The 25,730-nt window shown below is 37.2% G+C and overlaps 1 protein-coding gene across 18 annotated transcripts in view; it reads left to right on the top strand.

The window, feature by feature from the left end:
- The window catches only part of RhoGAPp190 (Rho GTPase-activating protein 190), a 178,655-nt gene that overhangs the window by 1,698 nt on the left and 151,227 nt on the right, over window positions 1–25,730 (top strand). For all 18 annotated transcript variants that reach the window (XM_083117888.1, XM_083117880.1, XM_083117883.1 and 15 more), the window contains exons 2-5: window positions 11,547–11,742; window positions 13,240–13,660; window positions 21,024–21,171; window positions 21,527–21,616. In XM_083117888.1, coding sequence (XP_082974014.1) covers window positions 13,490–13,660; window positions 21,024–21,171; window positions 21,527–21,616 — 409 coding nt within the window. In that variant the 5' untranslated portion in view covers window positions 11,547–11,742; window positions 13,240–13,489. The remainder of the gene's footprint in view (window positions 1–11,546; window positions 11,743–13,239; window positions 13,661–21,023; window positions 21,172–21,526; window positions 21,617–25,730) is intronic.

Here is a 25,730-nt window from a genome sequence, read left to right as displayed (position 1 = left end):
TTGATTAGTCTATTAAAACAACCCCACACTACCAGTCCCTAGTTCTTGAGACATTTTTAAATAGTTATTCACAAAGTTATGCAGACATGAACAGGGGAAAAAAATACATATATGATACTTCGAAGTTCTTGGTACATCTAAATCAGTATTGTAGTTCATGCCAAATTTCATTCATAATTTTTAAACTTGCAAGCTATCATCTCCACATAGTATATTTTTTGGCAGTTTTTTTTTATGTTTCACCCCAGAAAAAGAATAGAACAATACTGGTTTAAATGAAGGTCACAGTTACATATTAGGAGGAATTGATTGCTTTGATCCATGTGAAGCACAGAAGCATACAGTACTATAGGCTACTTTAAAATAAAGGAGGCTTTTCTACCTGAAGGCATCGAATTTCAGTGATGTACCTATTATTGGCATGCACCAATTGTATATTTGCTACTATTTGATTTCCAGAAATTTTTATGCATAAGTTTTATTCATCATATAATAGTAATTCTACTTAATCCTTACTTAGTTGTGTATGGTGTTGAAGCATTTCAGTAAAACTGCAGTGTCAATTACCATGGGTGTGATGTCGCTGCTTATTTGAAGTTGTTATCAAGAAAACATTTTATGTTTTGAAATAGGTTCTTCAGTGTTGTCCCGTGCTTTCCAAATATTTTTTAGTTTTGCAGAAAGGCTTTCTGTGCATTGGAAACTTTGAAAGTTGGGAGATTATACTTCCCTATTATAATTGAAATAGATTAATGTATTGTTAAATAAGCTGTTACATTGTACGCATTCAGTCTTCCATTGAACTTATTCTTAACATGTATTAATCGAGTTCATAAACAATAAACACATTATGTTTGTTGTGTGTGTCATGGTAATTTGTGGTTGCTCGACCAAAGGGTGGATTTTGGCTATTTCATCCTTTATAATAAAGCATAAGCATTCTGTCTGGAATTCATAGCGCAGTTCGATAAGTGTCTTGTCTGAATGTTGTTGACATCTGTACTTCTGAGGCTTGCATTTCACAATTATTTGCATTTTACTGGATTTTCTTTGTCATTGAAATCAATATCCACATATGGTCAGAAATCATTGATAATTTTGCATGTTCCACCCCTTCCCATACCACCCCTTCATCTCTCTCTCTCTCTCTCTCTCTCTCTCTCTCTCTCTCTCTGTGTATTCTTATGGCTCCTAATTGGATATTTTGTCCTATATTAAATTTGTGCTTATTTCTTCCATTAATGCTATATCTTTATATTTTATTCTGGTATTACTTTCTTTGTGTCCATTTCTTCACCTTTTGGTACAGCTTTAGAACATTTTTTCATGTGAAAAGTGAAAACATGAATGTGTCTCTCACGTGTGCAGATTGTTAGTGAAAATGTAAAATGATGAACACTGTATTACCTTTCAAAATAAACATATTACTTTTATTTTTCCTTTTTATACCTTGCCGTACTGTATATATAATTACTATTTATTATGGACATCTGAGAAATAGACTGGGTAACGGTTCCCATTGTTTTATGATTTTTTAAAAATTCTCCTAACAGAAAGACAAATTATCATAGAATTTTTGAAATCATTGTCACGAAATTTGAACCTTAAAGTAATAATGCGCACTGTTTGGATTCGAAGAAAAAGTTATTTATCTTGAAAAAAATAAAGTTAAAAATTACCTTATGCAAGCATGTGGGCTTCCCATGGACAAGGTATTCTCTGTTGACAAGTGACGGAAAGTTACATAGAATATTGGGAATGAATGTAGAAATAAATTGGAACCTTGGTAGTGTGTATTTAAGGACTTAAATGCTAAGCGAACCATACCTGACCTGCATAACCTAACCACAAAAGCATATATTGAACGAAATCTTAAGTAATCGCTAAAACTCCGTAGTATGTGTTAACAGACGTAAATCAAAATCGAACCATGTAAAAATTGCATTTGTAGCATGATGGAATCACAATAAAACAAAAGGAACTTGGGCCATAGAATCTAGTATCGTTATTTGCGAAAGGGGGACTTGTGTGTGATATATTCTGTTTTAGATATTGAATATCGGTTGTGCTATTGTTTTTACATGTGCATATTTGTAATTTTTCCCCCAATGATTTCAGTTGTTCATCCTGTAATTGTAGATTCATTATTTGCATAAAAATTACTTGTAGTTGAAACTAAGCATGTAAGAAATCTGAATTCTCTTTGGGTAAAACTGATTCCTCACAAGCTTGTTATCAGGAGTGGTAGTTAGGTTTCTATACTGGGTAAGTCTTCTGTATTTATTATTTTTGCCACATTTGATGGTAGAATATAAAGTTGTCATTGTTAATGTATCAACATAACTTTAAGCTGAAAAAATTATTACCCCTTTACTTACTTTGCATCGTATATTTCTCAGTATGGAATAAGAGAGAACTGAGTTACTGGATAAATGTCTCGAAATTTAGAACCATTAGCTCGAGACATAATAAAGTGCAAAGCATTGCTATTGTGTAAATTGGTATTGATTAGGGTAGAGAATCATCATACACCACGATATTAAGAAATTAATTTCTTCAGGCAAGTACCTTGTATTGAAGGTGTGAAGCTATTGTATCTCATAACTTCTGCTATGCTAGTATGTTAATGTGAAAGTGCATGGTGTTATGGACTACGTAATTAGTTGAACAAGTTCAAGGGGTGCCATTCCAATGATAGCATTTTTGTAGTTTGAAATTTGAGTAACAAGTCTGCAGAAATGGAGGAATATGCTAAGTTGTTTGTTAATTTCAATCACAGATCAGGATTAATGCATCTTCTATATCTAATTATAGTTTGTGTACATTCTCTCTTCTTGATGGTTGATTGTAGTGTATTATTTTCTTTATCGCTGTAAGAAGCTGTCATACAGATTTAAATATAGTTAGAAATCATGCACAATAGGTTATCACATTTCCCAATCACCATTAAATGCAGAAAGAAGGGATGCTGGAAGAATCATCGCATTTTACTGCATCAACGGAAGTCAACAATTGTCTGAACCTGCTTTTCTTAGCGTCTGTGCTTGTATCCGATTTTTAGTTTTTATATTTGGAGAGGTTGATATGCCTGTATTTGAAAAATCTGCAAATGCAAGACTAAATGTGTTTGTTGATATCTCAGTTAAAAAATTTTAAAGAGTAGAATGCACATTAAGAAAAGAAGAAAGTAATAATTGAAGAGCTTAGGTTAGGCCATAGATATGGCTAACACATATGACTAAATATCACATTAAAACAATACAGCATAATGAACAGTCCTGTGTCCTCTACCTACCTTGAAAATGCCTCCCCGATGGTGGGAATGATAAAATCGTCACCTTGTACAGTGCAGTGCACAGTGGTTTAGATCCCACATTAAACTGTAGGCCCAATCACGATATTGTTCTGTGCATAAAGTGGACTTAAAAAAACAACTCAAACTACACTCCATCCCCGTAACCTGTGGAGCAAGGCCACACATAGTTTCAGAAAAGGAAATCTAGTGGACAGAGCGAAGCAGTACACACTGCTGCGAAGGCTGGTAACTGCAGTCACTTTCCCCCTCCATCCAATCCCATTCCCTCTCATGTGTTCATTGGTAGAGCCATCTCGCTCCACTACTTGCACAGAGACTTGTTTTCATTTGCTTGCTCCAGAGATGTCCAAGACAGAGTATATCTACCTTGAACTGGTAAAATGATGAAAGTAATCCATTTCTAAACTTATTCTAGCCAACTTCCATAAATATCACTTTTTGATATTTTGTTTTAAGGCCACTTTGTGTTAAGATATGCTAATTGGTACTGAACCTACAGTTTAAAGTGGGATCTGAACCACGGTGCAATGTGCCTCCACTGGGGAATTTAAACCAGGACCCTTTATTACAAGCTGACTGTTACCACTGTACCATCACAGTCATCAATGTCATCTGTTCCTCAGTCCAGTTGACCTATCAAGGTAGCAAAATGGTATAAAAGAACCAACATTACGAATAAGTAAATTCTTAGGGATTCATTTTTTGTAACACTATTAATAGGTGTTATAAATTCATTAACTTTTTTGTGACTGACCTTAATGCAGTGGTACTAGTGTGCAACCCTTGGTAGCAAGAGAAACTTGACGGATTTAAGACATGGAGAGTTTTTTTTTTGTGTTGCCAAATCTATAAGTTGTCATGTGCAGGCCATGATATGGGATTCTTATGGCAACATTCCTTATTATTTGGAATGAAGATATATTCTTGTCAGATAAAGTTATTTAGTTAGTCCACTATTTGTGGTGATTGACATACTGTAGAACTTAAGACAACAGTAAAATTAACAACACTGTCAAAGGGTAGCCAGAACATTGCCCTCATAGCTCCAGGGTGAAATAATGTGGAGGGGGATTCTTTTGGTTTCCATAATATCTGATAGTTCACATGTTATCTTGACACTATAGCCCAATCTAGTTTGACTTTCTCTGCACTCACACGTCTACAGTGCGCGTCAAATCTCCTGCATATGGCGATAGCCAATAGCAGCGCACTGCAGCGGTGCCATGTCGAAATCTCACACGGAAAAGAGACAGCGTGGTCGAGCGAAACGCCTTGTCACGGAGTGCACGGAACATTAGATAATATAACATATAATAAACTTAATGGGAGAAAAGAACATACCTGATTAGGGACTGCATAATTCTTTCAATATTCTCAAGGTGGAAGTTGTAGAGCCTTTGTAAGATATTTTGTCCCGTAAAGAGTACGTTATATTTTTGGCAGTAGAAAATTCGCCACGATCGTACGTAAATTTCAAAGACTGTTCTACGAACTACGTCTTTTTTCAAAGTCATCTAAAGTTGTCGTTCTTTTCTGTATGTTAATGTGCTTTCTAGTCTAGGTTATTGAAACATTGGAGCAGGCCCCGATCCACATTGTTTTGCCCCCGAACATATCCGAGAAACGGTAGCTTGATTCACACCACACGCTTGAGCTGTTAGATCCTGGCACTTCTTAAGGCAATTTTACTTCTCTGTTCGTCACTCGAACACTTTTTTTTAAAAAAAAATTGGACACCTGAAAAATCACCTGGCGTGCCTGGCTTCGTACAAAACTGTATTTTTCTCTCCTCTCGCCATCACTACCACTTGGTTTACTCAACGGCATGCTGCACACACACACTAAACACAAGGAAAAAACGAACAATGACGGTATCCTCTTCGTCAACTTCTTCTACCATCACTGGGAACGAACGTGCCCTGTTCCCTTCGCTAATCGGAAAGTTTCGGAATGCAACAGGAACGAAGGGAGAGCAAAAAGGATACAATGCAAATACGTTTATAATAACATTGCTTCTACAGAGGGAACGGTATAAGCTACAATCACGCTTGTTTTTCGTACATACTCGCAAATTCATTATCTTTCCATCTGTTGAACTACTGACACTTGAAATAATCTATTTATATCCGAGCGCCAGGTACACGATTTAGTAGCGAGGTGAAACAGCTTCTGAACTAGGCAACGCCGCACGTCCGTGATTCGCTGGTGCTGTTCAGTCGTTCAAGGCCATATGCAGGAGATTTGACGCGCACTCTAGTTGGTTACATGGTGCAACACTGACTCTTCTACTTTGTTGATTTGGTGTCAAGTATTGTAATTTGTGTTTGCACTATGCTCTGTTCTGGAGTGGTGTAATGTGTGGTGCATGCTAACTAATGAAATGAACGTAGAAAGCAGCAAACCGGCATTTGTTGAAACTTCTGAACTTTAACACCACTCTTCTTCTACTTGGTTGAACGTCATTTTCTTGCACCAACCTGACACTAGTATCCTAGTGTCAAAAAGTGCAGCGAACTAGACAGGTCTTATGATATTAGTCATATCACCCAGTGTACTATGGCATTTGATGTTAAACTTGACCATCATTTGGCACAATCAATCTGTTTTTGTAAATAGATTTACAAGTATGTGCCACGTGAGATTGTTTTTGAACATCCACATCATTCAGTTTTCACTACTTACATTAACATGATCCCTGTCTATTCAGTACAGGATATATCGGCCTGTAGATAGCACATACCTAAAAGTTAATTCTAATTATATTTTAAGATAAAAAATATAATATGTACAAGGTGGTGCAAGAAGAACTCATGCTTTTGGAATAAGTGTAACATCATTGAATTTCAAGATACAAACTTTTATTAACACCTAAACCATCTGTAAGAAATGCAGTTTGGATAGGTATACAGTGATGATTTAAGTATGGAAGATGATGTTGGAAAGAGACGCCATTATTGCTGTACACATCCAGAACATCTGAAGAGAGTTTGTATATTAAAAATCAAGGACCTTACACTTATTCCAAAAACATGCGTTCTTTTTGCGCCACTTTGTATATAATAATCAACTTATGGCAGTATACATTTCAAAGTATTTTTTGTTACATTTTCCATGGTATGGAGCTGTTCATGGTTGCTGGTTTTTGTTAATTGCATACTTTTATACATTTACGATGTTGCAATAGTTTAGGCAGTAAGATTTGTTTGTCACCCCAAATGTATAATTCTTTGAATGCAATAGTAATTAATCAGTTTGTTTTCCTTACCAGTGTATGTACTTAACATTTTTCTTGTTCATAAGCAATATGCAGTGGCTGTTAGGTATGTATCTTCATGATTCTCAAGAGGGCCTTGTCATGGTTTCATGTTAGCAACTGCACTTACAACTCAAGTGGAATATGCTACAGTTTCTTTAAAAAGTGAAGGATTTCATGTAATCTATTGCAGAATATACACATACAGATATACAAGTACATTTTTCTGTGCTCAAAAATTATTTTGATATTGGAAAAACAAATACCTTCGGAAGAAAAATTAAGTTTCTTTAAACTTAATTGGATTTTCATACACCATACACCACATTACAGCATTATGAGGGAGATTAACAAGAAGGAGAGTCCAAACTTGTTATTTCTCTCTGTAATTCTTTAACTGTCAGGATGGATTATACTATGGATTAAGTTTTTCTGTTCAGTTGGTAGAGAAATGGCATGGTATGACAGAGACCTGGGTTCGAGTTTTATTTTTTTATTTATTATTTCCATAGGGTTACAATTAAGCCATACAACATTTCATTTTGAACAAAATTAATACAAATAATGACTTGATGCCCTGGTCAAGCCAGAAATGTCAAATAGAACTTTTACTAAGCTGGCTGCAAGTTTGCTTCATGCAAAGATAAAATTAGAGAGAGTTAACATGACTACATAACTCCCATTTAGGGCCTCCCCGATGGCGCAGTTGTACCGCCGTTGCCTTGTAATCAAGGGGTCCCGGGTTTGATACCCAGTGGAGGCACATACTGGTTCTGATCCCACTTTGAACTTTAGGTATGGTCTCGATTAGCCTTACTGTGCATAAAGTGAACTTAAAACACCAACTCCCATTTAACATGAAACTTTCACAAGATATTGGGGAAGAAGGTTTGGACTCCGTGAGAAAAAAAAATCTTAGACTTCCTTGTCAGCATAAAATAACAGGAAACTTGTCCAATTTCATTCTGGCATTCGGTGATCTAGTTGGTTGGGCATGTGACAAGTGACTGCCTTGTGGGAGACCAAGGTTCAATTCCCGGGGTTGGTGATCTAAGGTCGGAAGTTTGGTTGCCTTGTCCCCACATAAAGTGACTGGGGTTCACCCAGCCTCAAATCAATGGGTACCGGGGGGGTAAAGGCAACCAGAGTGTGGTGCTGATCACATCATCTCCAAAATGGCTGAGATCAAGAATGTGTGGGGCCCGACCCCCCACATCCCCTAAATGTGCCTTCATGGCATGGTGCTATGTGCACGTTGAACTTTACCTTACCCTTACCATATTGGCACTTGATAGAATGGATCAATAAGGGCTCATTATATAACATTTAATCTTAACTGGGATTCAGTTTCCAAAGTTTGAGAGAACAATGTATCTTTTCCTTTGTTTTGTTGCTGAGGCTGACAGGAAAAATGTTGGCATTTAGTAGTCTGCTTATTGATTTGAAGGGACTGGTGCAGAAAATGAAGTGCAAGGCCTTCTTGTTTGTGGTAGATTGCTCAACGTCCATAACAAAATAGCTGAGAGATGAAGATAATGATGATAATTTCCTTGTATACAAAAGGATATTATATGTTAAACATATAATTTGGAACAAAAATACAGTTAAAGGTACTACTAGTGCCTAAGGACTTAAACTATATACTTAAATATAACTTGGAGTGGGATCAAGAATGGTTATGAATAGACATACCTTAGATAAAGTCCCTCTTGTGGCTTTTATAGTTGCCTTCATCAATTCCTCCTCTTGTTATTTCGCTCTCAATGGAAATTGTGGCTATTCCTGTTGAGATGGTGGAAGTGCAATTTAAGTATGTGGTAATGTACAAGATGAACTTGTAGACCTTAAGATATGCACTTGTTCATCATCAGCACTAACAATAACTGAACAATTCTCTTTGCGTAAGTTGTTAATTGATTATACTGTACTGGATTCACTATTCTTTGAGAAGAAAGATTATCTATTGTCCCACCCCACCTCCTCACTTGATATTTTTTAAATTCCTAGCATTTTCTCCTTTTGTGCAATTTTCATGCTCCAGACTCAGCTCTGTCTCTTTTCTCTACTTGACATTAGCATTGCAATACAGTTCACACACAAAACATGTAGTAAAGCCAGGGCTGGCAGAAGGGGGTGGAGGCAAACCGTGCCACTGCCCAGAGTGGCAAATTTTCAGGGCAGCAAAATTTGAAGAGAAGAAAAAAATAAGCCTATTGAAAACTTGAAAGTTTTAATATTATATAACTTGGAAGTTAATATATGCCAACGCACCATTTTGAAGGAACATATCAGTAGTCTCACTTTAAAACCACTGAATGCCACAAGGTGGGAAAGCAGATTAAATGGCCTAAACTCCGTTGAGATATCAAGTGGGAGTGGTCTATGATGCACTTGTTAAAATAAGTGGTGACAATAAAAGTGTCCAAATGGTCGCACATGGGGCTCAGTGTATTGGCAATCCAGTTTCGTGGTTTTACATTCCTGTGCTCACTAATTATCTGGTATGACTTTTTCTCCACATAATGTAATGAGCAAATGTCTTCAAAACCTTAATCTACGACGTGTTAGATGCTGTTAGATGATTTCTTCCAAACATGTCAGAGCTTTGAAAATAGCAGGAGTGATGAAAAATTTCAAAGTTTCTTAGATGCAACTTGGCAGCCTGACAGGGCCTGCCTCCCTCCACTCGTGGAGTCGTTTGGGTGTGGGGGGCGACCTGAGAGTCCCGGTTGATGAGAAAAAGTTGGCATCGAATTTAGATATAGATGATCCAAAGATAGGCAATGCTGTACAGGGACGAAATCGAAACAAGAAGCAGTTTCAGTATGATGAAACTGTTGGAAAAAACGGTACAAAGTTAATTTTTATTACCAGGTCCTAGACGATTATTTTAGCTCTAAGAGAAAGATTTGATAAGCTTAAACATCACAGTGAATTTTTGATTTATTTTATGATATTAGTAAGCATAAAGAAAGATCTTTTGTCTGAAAAGTGTAGGAAACTTGCGGGAATGTTAACATATGAAAGCTACTGAATTAAAAGAACTAAAAGTGCTTTCGACTATAATAAAACAATTACACCAAAGGAGACCCTAAAACTGATAAAGGGTCTTGATTTGCACCTAATGTGAGTGTAGAACTTCGAATTTATTAACTTTGTCAGTAACCATGGCAAGTAGCGAACGAAGTTTTTTTGGGAATTAAGGCTAATAAAAATACTATTTTCGGTCAACCACATCTGAAACATACTTGTTTTCATTTTATGCAAGGTAGCATTATACGAAAAAGGAAAAGTTCCCTGTGCACATAGCACCATGGCATGATTGAAGGCACATTTAGAGGATGTGGGGGTAGGGCCACACACATTCTCGATCTCGGCCATTTTGAAGGTGATATAATCAGCACCGCACTCTGGCCACCTTTACCTCCCAGGGTTGCCCCCCCCCCCCCCTTACCAATTAATTTGAGTCTGGTGCCACTTTATGCAGGGAACAATGCAGCAAAGAATTCAAATCTTAGATCATCCATGCGGGAGATCCGGAAATATTACATGTAAAAAAAAGTCCAATCATATATCACAGACCTACAATGGTAAACATATGAAGTCAAGCCTTCATTTTTTCCTAATACTTGTTACATTTAAGGTACGTTTGAGAGAGAGAGAGTTTTCATAAAATATAATAATATAAAATTAGTGTCGCATTTTTTAAAGTTTAACTGTGAGAGATATCCTTTTGTGCTCAATAGTATTGAAATAGCATAACAATTCTCATAATTTATTTTATAGTTTGATGTTTTACTTAGGAATATATTGATTTTCAATTTCCCGTTAATGCGTAATGACTAGGAGGGGGGGTCGAAAGGGAGCAGCATCGTCCGCCACTGCTCAGGGTGGCAAAATGACTAGCGTCGGCCCTGAATAATGCATAGTGCTCCCCTGTGCTTTGCACCATGCCATGCCAGAATATTCATGATTTTTTGTTCCAGAGTTGTGTGGAAAAAGTGGATTTTCATATTAAATGATGGTTTTCTCATAAGTATGAATATGTTTAAGCAAACTTTGGGGGATCTGTAATTGCAATGCAATTCTAATCAAGTTATATTTCTGTTGAAAGCTGTACACCATTTCTAATAATTCTGGATGCCAGTGTAAATGAAATTTTGAGGTCATGATGGTGCTGTTCAGTCTTAAATTTAGAGGTTTGACCTTTCTTTTGTTTGTATGATTCACTTCAAGTGCAGGACAAGCTACAACCAGTTTTCATGCAGTGTAAATGTATTGAAAGCCTTATAGTCTGAGGTTTGCCTCAAATCAATGGGTACCTGGGGCAATCCTGGGGGGGGGGGGGGGGGCAAAGGCAGCCTGAACATGGTGGTGTTCACATGATATCCAAAATGGCTGAGATTGTGAATGTGTTGGGCCCTACCCCCACATCTATATGTGCCTACATGGCACAATGCTATATGCATGGGGAACTTTACCTTTACACATAAATAACTTCTTACACCATGTGCCGAGCAGAATATATTTTTCTTGTATACAACCAACTTTTTGTCTGCTTCCTTCTGGCATTATCAACACTAAAAGTGGTGAGAAGGAGCACTGCACTGAGTCTACGTTAATATTTTTGTGCATGAATTTTTAAATTTTCCATCTTAAGTGTGAGAATATGGACCATTGTTTTAAGTCCACTTTCTGTACAGATGATAGTAAGGTCTGGTGTTATAGTTTAAACTGGAATCAGAACCAATGGGAATATCTTCCATTGGGAATCAAATCCAAAACTTCTGGATTACAAAAAAAAAAAAATATATTAACGACTACACTCTTGGAGAGGTTCTGGATTCTTCTTCTTGGTATTCTGTGGTAGACTGTAGTTTAGTAATAATAATTGTGCTATAATGATTAGTTGTATGTATCAATTTAGATATGTATTATTTCATTTTCCAGTAATTAATTATATTTTTATTTTTCTAGGTGCCATTGGGATGGTCTCTTTGTGTGTTTGACAACATACTTCTTAGAATGTTGTGGACAAGCATTTTAAAACAATCTGCTTTGCATCAGCTAAGTCCACTCTCATTCATTTATGGGAATCAGTGGAACGTTTCAGGAAGAAAGAAATTAAGGAGTGGTCATTCTACAAGTTGTGAAGCTTAAGTATTAAATAATTGTAAGTATATCTAATTACGTAATGTTCTTTACATCTTTATTTCATGCTATAGAAAAATGGCTCAGTCTGAGTGACACCCAAGCAGCATGTGCAGTATGTCATGTTGCTTCTGTGTGAAAGGTTGCATTGCATTTATATCTTATGGGCGGTGGAGGTACATAGTGGTTTGGATCCCACTTTAAACTGTCGGTCCAGTCCCAATTAGCCTTACTGTGCATAAAGTGGACTTAAAACTCCAAACCTTAGACATATCTTATGGGGATTTCACCAGTCAAACACAGGTGCTACAGTGTGAAACGTTTCTGTTGATTGGCTCGTTCACAAGTGGCATGCTGTTGATTGGCTCTTTCACAAGGGACATGTGTTGCATGTCTATCTGCATGCAAATCTAAAGAAGTCATTTATATAATGTTGATTTTGGGAAGTGCAAATATCACCAAATATATTTCCCCAAACATAAATATTTAAATGTAGTATGTTATAAATACATTATTGTGATAATAAAAAGTGCCTTGTATGTATGTTTGTATATGCAGTGAATCTAGGCAAGAATAGAATGCTGTGCCATTGAAAATATTTTGTTTTCTTTATTTTAGTTTTACATGTACAATTATTTTAATGATTATAATGAAGTTTTTTAGTTTTGAACTTCTTGCCACCAATATTTTGATTTGAATTTCCTTGACCAGAAATAAATAGTTAGTTATCATGACCATAATGGTATAGTTATGGAAAGCTTTTATAACTCACTCACCTCTTATTTATCACTGGTATTGCTAGTAAGCTAGTAAGCCATATGAGAGAAGTGATGAGGTATTGAAGTAGAAATATTTTAATCAGTTCATTAACACATTTCATGCAATAGTGACGATTGTGGCTTCACTTTTTATTCATTTTATCTGATTTATCGGGTTCTCTCTCTAACAAGATCCGGGAAATCAGTAGCATGCCCAGGAGTTTCGAAAGGAAGGGGTTATATATATACTTTTTTAGTAGTCAAACCTCAGTTTGCCATCTTTTTATACCTTTGATGTTCTTTTTTTTAGGAATACTGAGCCAAAGAGAGGGTGTTATGACCTCCCCCCCCCCCCCATTGGGCATGCCACTGCAGAAAATTTGTTGAAATGTTGGTGGCAACAAGTACCAACAAATTAGGATCATCAGAATTTAAAACTCGTTAAACATTGTGTTCGTTCTTAATTATGAGATTACTTAAAGTATTAGCTATTACAGTGGAGCCCTGATTTTACATTTTTCCTCATTATACATTCAATCTTGATGTTCCCAACATAGTAAAATGATATAAAATTTTCCTCAATTTTACATTTTTCTGCATTTTACGTTTTTGCAGTATGGTCCCCTGAAGAACATCAAATCGAGGCTCCACTGTAGCAAGTGACTTGCACTTTCATTAATATGTAAATTGTGTCTTAATTTTAAGTTGTTCTTTTTTCAGATCAGATCAACATTGCATTCTTTTTATTTTTACTCTTTCAGGTTAGAAGATGCGCACAATGCAAGCAATACATTGTTGTGGATATGATGAGTAAAGAATTTGTTAATCCACTCCTAGCAAACTCCCCTAGATCAGAGTGACAGTGAAAATTTATTGTAATGCAAATTATGTCTCTTTGTAATACACTGTGTCTTCCAAATACAGCCAGGAAAACAATAATGATATATTGGCTACAAGTCCTGAGTCGGTGAACCACAGGACATCCTGTATTAGGTGGGAAGAAGAAACAGTATGGCCAGAAAGAGTGAGGCCATGCGCACATTTAATGTGGCTGTGGTTGGACTCTCGGGCACGGAGAAAGAAAAAGGACAGGCTGGAGTGGGAAAATCTTGTCTTTGTAACAGATTTATCAGATCCCTTGCAGATGATTACTCAGTGGATCATATATCAGTTCTTAGTCAGGTACGTATTTGCATTTACATAACACGTTGGAGGCACATAGTGGTTTGGATCCCACTTTAAACTGTAGGTCCTGTCCTGATTAGCCTTTCTGTGAATAAAGTGGACTTAAAACATCAAATCAAACTCAAAATGTATGTATATATTTTTTTTTTTTTGGTACATATCCCTGTCCATAAAAAATATGGTTCTACATGATAGTATTCCAATTGACAAACCATGAGTAAGTATAATAAAAAAAATATATTTCTAGGTAGCTAGCTTATTGTTATACTAAACACTAGAGATGGATTTTGATGATTTTGCCAAAAAAAATTAAAATTCCAATCCAAAATTTACAAATCCAATATAAGATTGAAATTTTTCCAACAAGAATATGAATTGTTCATTTGCATCTTTAATTAATGCATGTGCCCATTTGGTATTAATGTGTAATGACTAGAGGGTGGATTCATATCCACTAAAAAAGGCCAAAATATGCACTAAAAATTTTCAAAACAACATATTTTAAGGTTCTGTACACCTTACTATGGGAAGTAATGTATCAGTAACTCACTGAATGCAATTATAGATATGCGTTATTATAGATTGCGCTATTTAGGATCACCAAAAAATAGTAATTGACAAGTGTTTTTAGTTTCCTTTTACAAAATGATTATACGTGTGCTGTGCAGAAAGTTACATTTTGGAATAAATAAAACCCAAGTGAAGGGAAACAGTTTTTATTATATACATTTGAAAGTCAAACTCTTACACCATTTTTCAACATAGTGTCCATACAAATTGAGACACTTATCATAACGGTGCACCGGCTTATTAATTTCATCGTTATAGAATTTTGCTGCCTGGGACTTCAACCACTCATTCACACCTTCCTTCAGTTCCGTGTCGTCGTTGAAGTGCTGCGTTGCGAGCCAGGTCTTCATGTGTGGAAACAAGCGATAGTCGCTCGGTGCAAGATCCAGACTATATGGTGGATGATCAAACACCTCCCATCTGAAACCATCCAAGAGCTCTCGAGTGCAATTGGCCATGTTGCGGGCAGGCATTGTCATGAAAAACAAAACCTTGGAACTCAACTTTCCCCGATGCTTGTTTTGAATCGCTCTTCTTAACTTTTTGAATGTTTCACAATATCTCTCAGAGGTTATTGTTGAACCACGTTCGTGGAAATTCACCAGAATCACACCCTACCTGTCCCAAAAAACGGTTGCCATGATCTTTCTTGCTGACAACGTTTGCAAACATTTCCTTGGTTTTCTGGGAGAACTTGTGTGTCCCCACTCCATAGTTTTTTCTTGTCTCACAATTCACGTGTTTTACCCAAGTCTCGTCCCCAGTTACGACACGATCGAGAAGTGAGTCACCATCTTTTTCATAGGTCTCAAGCAATTTCAACAATGCTACCATGCGCTGTTTTTTCTTGCACAAAACTTATGGTAGCCTAGCTTTTTGCATCACAATCTCATGCAACAAACTTCGTGAAATTTGAGGAAACTCAAGTGAGAGCTCCGTAATTGTGAAGTGCCAGTTTTCACGAATTTTTACATTTATTTTCGACACCAGTTCATCAGTCACAATGCTTGGTCGGCCACTTCACTCTACATCGTGCACATTAGTGCGGCCATTTTTAAACATATTGCACCACTGCCTCTCTCCGCCTTCACTCATTACATCATTTTTGCACACCTCACAAAGTTGCTGATGAATTTCAATTGGTTTGTGGTTTTTCGCCAACAAAAATCTAATCATTGATTGCACTTCACAACTCGCGGGATTTTTTATTGCAGCACACATTTTAGAAATTCATGGTAAACACAGCAGAAGCAACATGCTACCACAACTGGATACGTACAGAATGAGGGGACACTCTTGACACCAAGATGGCAGCATTAGCCCCACCCCTCACCCCTCTCCACCAAAACGTGTTAACTTTCTGGATAGCGCACATATTACAGGCATTCCTTTGTCTGGAGGCTCACTCTAAAAACTGCAATATTGCTCTTATAATTTCATTTCAGTATACTAGAAGTTATTTATCGATGTTGTCGGGTAGTATAGGCTCTTGTGATTGTCAGAAAGTAAGTAAGTCTTTGTATTTTGAAAATGTTCTTTCTATTTTACAAAATGCCACTGTACAGTATTTGTTGGTCATTTCTTATGTTGATATCCAGATGTAAAGTGGATTTTTCTGTATGAAGAATTTAAAAAAGAAAAATCTCTTGGCCAATCCAGGACAGCTTCCCCCCATGCAACACAGGATTCACCCGTTGCAGGATCTACAAACCTGGGTTCCTGGAACCTATTGCTAACTGCTTCTCCAATTCAGCTTTCTCAACTTCTCCTGGTAGTATTTTATTTTGAGCAATGTCGAGATTGGATGGACAAATGAACAAAGAAAATTAATTTTTGTCTGTTCAAAACTATTAACGAAATGTAACCATATTTTTAATGCTTCATTTAAGATTCAGATTAACTGCATTTTGATTCAAATTAACAACACAATCATAAATTGCACATGGTACAACTACAGATATACCACAATGGCCTGGATGGCCTAGTCTGGGGATTCAACCTCCAAACACTCTGAATGTGAATCCATCACCTTAACCATCAATTCAAAGGAAGTAATGCTGGATTGCTACATTTAACGTGTGGTTCTGGTGGTGATAGAGTTCGCACAGAGATAAATGTATTATAGACAGATATTGAACTCTGGCAGCAGCAAAATGTCTGCACTATGAATCTGTGGTTCGCACCTACATTAACATGGGAGTCGAACAAATACTATATGTCACTTTAGAATTATTGGAAAAGAATGCACAACAATAGACCAAAGAATAAGAAAAGCATATTTTTTAACATAAATTGTGCTACAGATTGTATTCAAGATATACGTAATTGTGACAATTTTACTTATCAAAGCCAGGGACCATGTTATACGCCCATAAAAACTGCATTAAACATATCAATAAGAAGTACACAAATTGCACAGACTCTTTTTCAGTTTCTATAAGACTGCCATCTTTCTCCATCTAATTCCTTTAATAGTAAAATTAACACTTAAAATCACTACTACTTTATAAGATGTAAGCAAGTTAATAAAGATATATCTGCGAAACTTACGTGTAAATGTTCTATTAATTTTGGTGGCCTGCCACCATCCACTTGGGAACTCAATGCGTTACTGAACATTTACAAGTAAATTTCGCAGATATGTCTTTAGTAACTCGCTTATGTCTTATATTATCAACTGCGTTGTTTATTCCCCTTAACATGAACTACTACTTTCTTAAAAAAATCACCCAAAAACCATTTTTAATCCTCACCAGTATGTTGTTTGAATATTTAGCTGCAATCCATTGACAGACATAATTGCAAAAAGTTATTGTATTTTTATTATGTGTAATTTAAGAATAAAATACCTTCATAGTGCAAATCTTTATCATCTGACCATCATTACCTTAGTTTCTACTGCCTTCTTATTTTGTACACAACTAACAGAATGATCCTTCACTAAGTTATGCAGCAGCATTGTCTGCAAAAAATAACATAAGCTTATAAACATCAGTGTCCAGGCCTATGCAGGCAACAAATGTTTTCTGTTACCAAAAATGAAAGCTCTGTTTGAGCATGGTAAATTTGCATTTCAGCAAATTTCTATTTAAGCTGCCAAAAACTACTCTAAATACCTGAAATGTATAACATGTTTAGAGCATACTTGACAATAAATAATTCTGCCAGCAGTGGTAAACGCATGCATCGTTGCCTTCTACCCACTGTTGGAGCAATATGCTGTTACTTCTTCTCTCCTTCGGCATTTACCATATTTACGCGTGTATAATGCACACTCTGGTTTTGGATGGGTAAAAGTGACAGAAAATTATATCTCGTATATAATGCGCAGTACAATCCAGTTTCAAGAAATGGCTTTCTTAGTTGTAGGTTGTAAATTTGTTGCTATGCGGATCAAGAGTGAATGACGTCATACCTATTCAATTGCTCATTCCTTCTTTTTCAAAATATATACTTTTTTTCCGTGACTAATGTAACATTTATATGAGGCACATTCAGGACCTTCCAAATAGCAGTTAGCAGCACAAGATTTCTTCCATTAAGGAATTTACACACTCCATGTATGTCATATTATTTGGCCAGGAATAAATTTTAATTTTTATTATCTTTTTTCTTATGTTTTCTTTCATCCAAAGTACCATAAAAATCAGAATGTTCCTTCATTTTTTGATGAACTTATTTCAAATGCATTTCGCATTCGTGTTGTTATCTTGTATGGAATACTGTTGCCGTATTCAGAAACTGCAGGATTTAAACTTTACAACGATATATAACATGATAGGGTTCCGTAAACATGAAAAATCAGTGAAAGTGTCTCAAAATAATGGAATGACCCTCTACGGTTTCATGTTGGCTGTCTGAATTATTCTGTGCATAATACGCACCACACTTTTTGGGGGCAAAAATTTTGGAAAAAAGTGCACATTATACATGAGTAAATATGGTATTTTCACTTCTGCAGCACACAGACACAGATTTATCCTCAATCCCCAGTGTTGTTGCTGGAATTTGGAAATGTTACTCCGATCTCTGAAAGGTCATTTGTTGATGAAATGGTGGGTTTTCTCTATCTTTGTAACCAGACCACCTGCAACACTATGAACTTTGGAATGTCCTTGACCCAACTAGTGCCCATGATCAGACAAAAGTTGGCTATTTTTTTAATTCTGACAAAAAGAATGGGGAAAATGAAACACAAACTTGAAACAAACAATGTCATGAAAATTACTCCCAGTATATGCAAATTATATGCACGTTAAGCTAAAATACAGGGTCTGTATTTTAAGTAATGAGAATAAATCCAGAAAACAAAATTTATTACAGATATCGCTACAAATCTTTAATAGTCTTCCAAGTATGCCCCTTGAGCGTCAACACACTTCTGCAGGCGAGTTTTCCACGCGTCGTACGCTCCCTGTAAGCCAGCAACTAAAACAGCCTTCAGAGCACGCGTGCAAGCTGCTTTGACAGCATCCAGGGTTCCGTGGTGGTGTCCTTTGAGGGTTGTTTTCACTCTGGGAAAGAGGAAAAAATCTGCAGGGGCAAGGTTGGGGCTGTAGAGAGGCTGAGGAATCGTTGTGATGCCAGATTTCGTCAGGAACTCTCTAACCACGAAGCACGTGTGACATGGCGCATTGTCATGATGGAGCTTCCAATCAGCGGAAATTTCTGGTCGCACTCGGTTGACCCGTCTGAACCGAGCGGTTGTGCAATTGCTCGTTCGTCAAAACTTTCGGGACGAGCTTGGTGCAAATTTTTCTCATCCCAAGATCCTCGGTGATGATTTTGAGAACAACCATTTTATCGAGTCCTAGCGTATCCGCGATAAACTGCACACTGACATGCCTGTCCGCGTTCAGCAAATCTCGCACACGTTGTTCGTTGTCTCTGGTTCTTGAGGTTGACGGGCGCCCTGCGCGGGGTTCTCCACGCTCTCCTGGCCTTCTTTGAACATTTTGTGCCACCGAAACACTTGCGCTTGTGATAAACTGTCACTGCCGTATGCTTTCCGAATCATTTCCAGCGTTGCTGCACCAGATTTTCCAAGGCGCACACAAAATTTGATCGCGTACCGCTGTTCCATGCTTTGCTGCATTTTGCTCTTGCACACACTACTTTGCAGACGTCCACGCCACGCGTGATCATGCCTCAACTGACGCCAGCAGGCAACTGCCGCTTGGAGCGTTTTCAAGGTCACACACCCCACTACCAACTCCAACCGATCCCAGCGGGCTCTGACGTCTAGTCGCGGCAGAAAAAAATATTCTCATTACTTAAAATACAGACCCTGTATGCACTAACATCCCAAAAATGCATTTATATGCACCATAAGACTTTACCAGTGTAATCCGCATCAAGTGAAATGGATAAATCCATTGAGAGCATATGATTTTTCCTTAAGGAAAAAATTTGCAAATATACAAAAATTCACCCCCTAGTAATGACTTGGAAAACAAACACCGTATTTTGAAATTTACGTTAAAAAAAGCAGTGTTTATATATTTTTTATTCAAAAAAATGATAACAAATTGGAAGAATTTTTCAGCAAAGTAAAACGTTATTTTAATAAAGATCAGATATGCCTACATTGGCTGATAGCACACTAATTAGTCTTGTCAAATACCTACTTGAAACAAAAATTTAACACAGCAAATTCAATTCTTGTGTGCATAGTTTATTGTAAGATAAATCTCTGTGGGGAGTCGGTATGCATTCAGTGTTTGTTAGGTAGAAGAAACAATGTTTCATGTAATTATAAAATAATAATACAAAGAATCGAGTATTTAATAAAATTATTAGATACATAGATAACCAAAAAAACATGAGATTATTTTAAGAATTAAATCTAACTGTTTTCATCTTACACTTACATTTGCCTAGAAGTTTGATCACTTTCATTATTCATGGTGAAGTGAAAAATAAATAGCTATTTAAATAATTTCTGCTTGAATAAGTCAACATGTGGGTTTAGTGGTTAGTTAACCTTTAGTACGCTGCGCGGTCTGACGAAAGTAAGCCCAGTGTCGCCGAGGCTTTGAGCACGAAATTTGAATTCGTATACATAATGGAGAAAAATTGTAATAACTCTGGCACTATGGGATCAATCTACTTCGGATAACTTTTGTTTTGCAGGTAATACATCAGTGCATGCAACCATGTAAAATTTGGATGCCCCAAACGTGGTGGGGTTACGGGCGGGGGCTGCATCCCCCGAATTTCAATGAAAAAAACATAAAATGTGGAGTTTGCCCCCCTCTTCTCCAGCTACTTTGGGGAAAAACCGGAACTTTTGCTTTTTTTTTTCAAAGAATGGACCTTTCGCAACAGAATGAAACTTGATTCATGTTCGTGGGTGCAATACAATTTGAATAATAAGGCAAAATGTAAGCTTGGAGGAAAACAACATGGTAAATACCAAGCATTCATTGTGTCTGTCAAGTGTGAGCCCAAACACGTGACATATTCCGAGAAAGGAGGGGTGGATTTGGAATTTTCGTAAACATATGTTCCCGAACCGAACTGTCAGTGTTTCAACCTCAATATACAAATATAAGTGTGGCAAACCCTCGATAATTGTATCTAAAGCTGTTTGTTCCATATATGAAACCGCGGCTGACAGGGACATACTTTTTTTATTCCACATATGAAACGGCGGGGGACTAAAGGTTAAATATATAAAAATCACAATAATGTAGCATTTTGGGATGTAACGACCATTAAAGTACAAGCCTGTTTCAAATATTATTATTGAAAAGCAAATTTGATATTTATGGATATTTTCTTTTTTCAGACTGATTTCAGTGGCAGAGTTGTTAATAATGATCACTTTCTGTATTGGGGAGAAGTCGCTAAATCATCAGAAGAAGGAACTGAGTGCCAGTTTCAAGTTATAGAACAAACAGAATTCATTGACGATGCTTCTTTTCAACCTTTCAAAGGTAAATTAAATTTTTAACTCTATATTGAATAATGAATTATTATAATATTGGAGGCTTCTAACTTTAATCTTTTATGTTCCATATTTTTAATCATCTATTAATTCTGAGAGGGACTGAATTTATATGCAGAACTTATCTCATATGTTGAATGGAGCCATTCAAAATTTAATTCTGAGTATTAATTGGTGAGTGGAATTTTACTGATCTTTACCTCTACATAAGTTTCACGAGTACAATTTATTTCATAATAATCACACTGCAAGTGCCATTTATTGCAAATATAGAAATAAACATGTGAAAACATGTTTTGAATGTTCTTGGAAACTTAATTGCTGATTTTTCGGATTTTTTTCAGGAGGAAAAATGGAGCCATATGTGAAAAGATGCAGCGCAACAAAGTTAACCTCTGCAGAGAAGCTTATGTACATTTGTAAAAATCAGCTAGGTATGTTGGTATATATAATTTTGTCATTTAATTTTAAGGCTCTCATTTATTGAAACTTGTGCTGCATTCATATACAATAATGGGGCTATTGTAGATCAACAGGTTCTGCAGATTTAGAACTTCATTTTGGGTTGCTAAACATGTTTAGGAGCTGCGATGGTCTAGTCAGTAGGGTGGCTGACTACCATGTGTGTCTGACCTAAGGTTGGAATTTTTCATTCTTGTCCCTGCATTAAGTGGCTCTGGGGTTCACCCAACCTCAAGTAAATGAGTACCCTGTGGGGGTAAAAGTGGCCAGAGCATGGTGTTAATCACATCATCTCCACAAATTGCTTAGATTAGGAATGTTTGGGACCCTGCCTCCACATCTCTTCTATATATGCTTTCTTGGCATGGTGCAATGTACATGGGAAACTTAACCTTAGGATCTACCAATTTGAACGTCAGAACTTTAAAATTAGATAGAATGAAAACCACAATTGATAATGACATATATATTTTTTATTTTAAAAAGCAAACAATAGCATTAAGTTTTGAACAATATGTTGTTCAAATGTCCTCCTCTGCTTCGGTGGGTGGAATGGATACTGACTGTCCAATTTTTCAGTATGTTTGCACACATATTGAGCGGTATAGCTGCAATGGTTCGTTCGATGTTCCGTTTCAGGTCACGAACTATGCGTGGCTTAGTCTCATACACCTTAGATTTGACATAACCCCATAGAAAATAATCCAGGGGGGTTAGATCACATGATCTTGGTGGCCAGTTCACATCACCCTTTCTGGACAGAACTTGTCCGGGGAACATTTCCTGTAATAAATCCATTGTTTGCCGAGTTGTGTTGCAAGTTGCACCGTCCTGTTGGAAAAACATTGTTGATTTGCCAGTTTAGGCCACAAAAACTGCACCACCATATTCCTGTATCACTCCCCATTGACAGTCACGTGATTTCCATGTTGGTCCTCAAAAAAATAAGGCCCGATCACGCCATTGGCTCAAAAACCACACCACACAGTCACTTGCGGATTTTCATCTTCCCAAATCCTACAGTTCAATGGTGTTCCGTCGGTCAATTATGTTGACCAGAAACTTCTCTCAATGCACAAAATGTCTGTTGAACTGAACATGAATTTTGATAATAAATTCAAATAATTTCTATGCATTGATGCATTGTGTATCTCTCCATGATAACTTGCCACAGATTACTACACACAGGTGTCACAGTTCAATCTCGTCATTTCAGTCAGTGTTGCCACAACACACTTTCAAATTTCTGACGTTCAAATTGGTAGACCCTTTATGTTTAATTTTGGAAAAGTATGACCAGACTATGTTGCATTTTGCAGAACAGGTTTTTGAAGCTATGTCCTGTTTGTGTAAATTAGATGTAGCAGAGTGTACTCTGCATATACAGGGTGGCTACTCACTGGGAGTTCCTTCCTGGAATTCTGCAGGCCGGCATTGACCCCCCCCCCCCACCTCAACCTTGAATGGAAGTTAATTCTGAGGAGGGCAAGGGGACCTGCAGAAGGCACAGAGGGGCAATTATCCCCCTCGATTTGAAATTATATGCAAAGAAAAATAAATTTCATAAAATTTTCTCGATCGCTTTGCTCACAATTCTTGCCTGTTTTTCTTAGTCTCGTCAAGTTCAGAGCCATAGTTGTGGAGCGGCGGAAGTCGACCCTAGCTGCCCAACAATCTAAATGATAAAAGTTGTAAAAGAGATTATGCCAAGGTGCCTCATGAAATTATTTGCGCCCTATTAAATGAATATTGTTTTCAGTTTCCAAAAAAAAAAAAAAAAAATGGACTGTGAATTGTGTAATGCACAGAAATGGATTTTGTCTTGCACATTTGAGACAATTTATATAATTTTTGCTGTTGTTTTGTTTTCAGGTGGATTAATTGATTATGTAATGAATATAAATAATAGACCTATATGCTGTGTATTGTACCAGGTGTAAAGTAAAGTAAAGTGCTCCCCGGTGCTTAGCACTACGCCATGAAGGCGTATAGGGGGTGTGGGGGTAATGCTTGTACTGGGTGGCCAGAATTAAAGTTACCGAACTCGGAGCCCTCTGTAGCCTGTTTGAGGCATCGTAGAACTCGGAAATTTGGTAAATCCACTATGCTGACCATGGGGAAGAGGATGGCGAGGCGATAAAAAATAGGTCAATTTTCCGTCACCAGGTTGAAATGTGTCACTGTAATAATGAATATTGAAAAATATAAGTCAGGTGTACAAATCTTGATGGTTGGTTTCTGCCAGTACAGCTGTGTTCAATCTGCGTGCCAGAAGTGTGAATGACCTGTTGGAAGCGTAGCACAGCATGATCAACAGTTGCACAAAGCATGTCCCTGGAAATGGTAGCAACATGCTGGTTTATGCTTGCTTTCAGCTCAGGCAGCGGCTGTACATGTTCCTGGTACACACAATCTTTCAGGTATCCCCATAGCCAGAAATCACACCGAGGCAAGTCTGTCGAACGGGAAGGCCAAGCATCGGGAAAACTCCTTGAAATGACACGATCAGGGCCAAAGTTGTCCCGAAGAATTTCCATCACTTGTTTACCAATATGCGGGGCTGCTCCATCATCCATGAAGATTGTGGTTACTAAACATCCTCGTTCTTGCAAAGCAGGAACCACGTGCTGTGCAAGGAGTTGAGCGTAACGTGCACTTGATGGAACATTAGACTGGGCCTTGCGGTGTTTGCTCCTCAAAGAAAAACTGACCCAGAATGAAATCAACAGTGAAACCACACCAGATAGTGACGTAATCAGAATGCAATGGTTGTTGTTGCAACACACAGGGCGGCAGTTCTGTGTGTTACCGCTCCATCGAGGGTGAAGTGTGCCTCATCTGTCAATAGAATATTCCAAGGCCACATGTCATCCACAGTCATCCTCGCCAGAAATCGAAGAGCAAAATAGACTCTTAGAGGTGGATCTTGCGGCTTTAACTGATGAACCACATGGATCTTATAGGGGTACCACTGTAAAATGGACTGTAGCACTTTGTGAACAGTTGACCATTGCAGGGACAATGAACGTGCCACAGCTCGCGCACCAGTTGCAGAATATCGGGAACAAGAGGCTCTATCTGCCACTGCAACAGTCACTGCAGTGACAACTTCTTCTGCAATCGGCCGGTGGCCCCTTCCTGCTGCAACACCCAGATCTCTAGTCTCTTCACATTTTTTCGTCATCTTTCTTAACCCATACGTCGTCATGGGCCCCTTTCGAAGTCCGTTCACATGGCGATAACCTTGCTGTGCAGCTGCACTATTACACCATTCTGATAAAACAACTTCACCAACAATGCACGTTCTTTCTTATTTAATGGCATGGTGATCACTTCCGAACTTTTGTTCAGCACTCATGTTAAATGATTTAGCTGAGTTATTAATTAGAAAGACATTTGTTAGTGGCTGGAAGTTGCAAGAAAATAATCTCTCGTTTATTGCAAGATTGTAAGGTGAAGGCAAATCCATAACCAATTGGAGCAGTTTACGTTATTATTACCACCCATCATGGAAGTACAGTGCCACATTTCAACCTGGTGGCAGAAAATTGAACATTTTTTTATCGCCATCCTCTTCCCCATGGTCTGCATAGTGGATTCACCAAATTTCAGATTTCTACGATGCCTCAAAGAGGCTACAGAGGGCTCTGATTTGGGTAACTTTAATTATGGCCACCCTGTATATATTAAAGAAACTTTGAATACATACACAATTTAGTGTTTGCATGTATTTTGTTATTTTACATCACTCTATTTTGAATATATGTAAAATATATGTTGTACACAAAAGTTATACATATGTACAAAAATAATAATATTCAGAATGCATTTATCATACATTTTCTGCCATTCAAAAATACAGTTTGTGTACTTGTTTTCCATTATTACTTAATGTGAAATTGAATGTTTTTTGTTTTTTTTGTAAATGTTTGAAATCGTTTGTTCCAACACAAATGCGTTAACACAGACTTCTACTCCCTTTTTGTGTAATTTATGAGGATGGAAATGTCTTTGACACTACCACCACTACTACTACTACTAATAATAATAATAATAGTCATAATGATGTCATTATTCTTATTATTA

This window comes from Lepisma saccharinum, chromosome 2 (assembly GCF_977018435.1).
Source record: "Lepisma saccharinum chromosome 2, izLepSacc3.1, whole genome shotgun sequence".
Classification (NCBI taxonomy): Eukaryota; Metazoa; Arthropoda; class Insecta; order Zygentoma; family Lepismatidae; genus Lepisma; species Lepisma saccharinum.
Note: the sequence above shows the minus strand (reverse complement) of the source record. Positions and strands in the feature narration are given on the sequence as shown.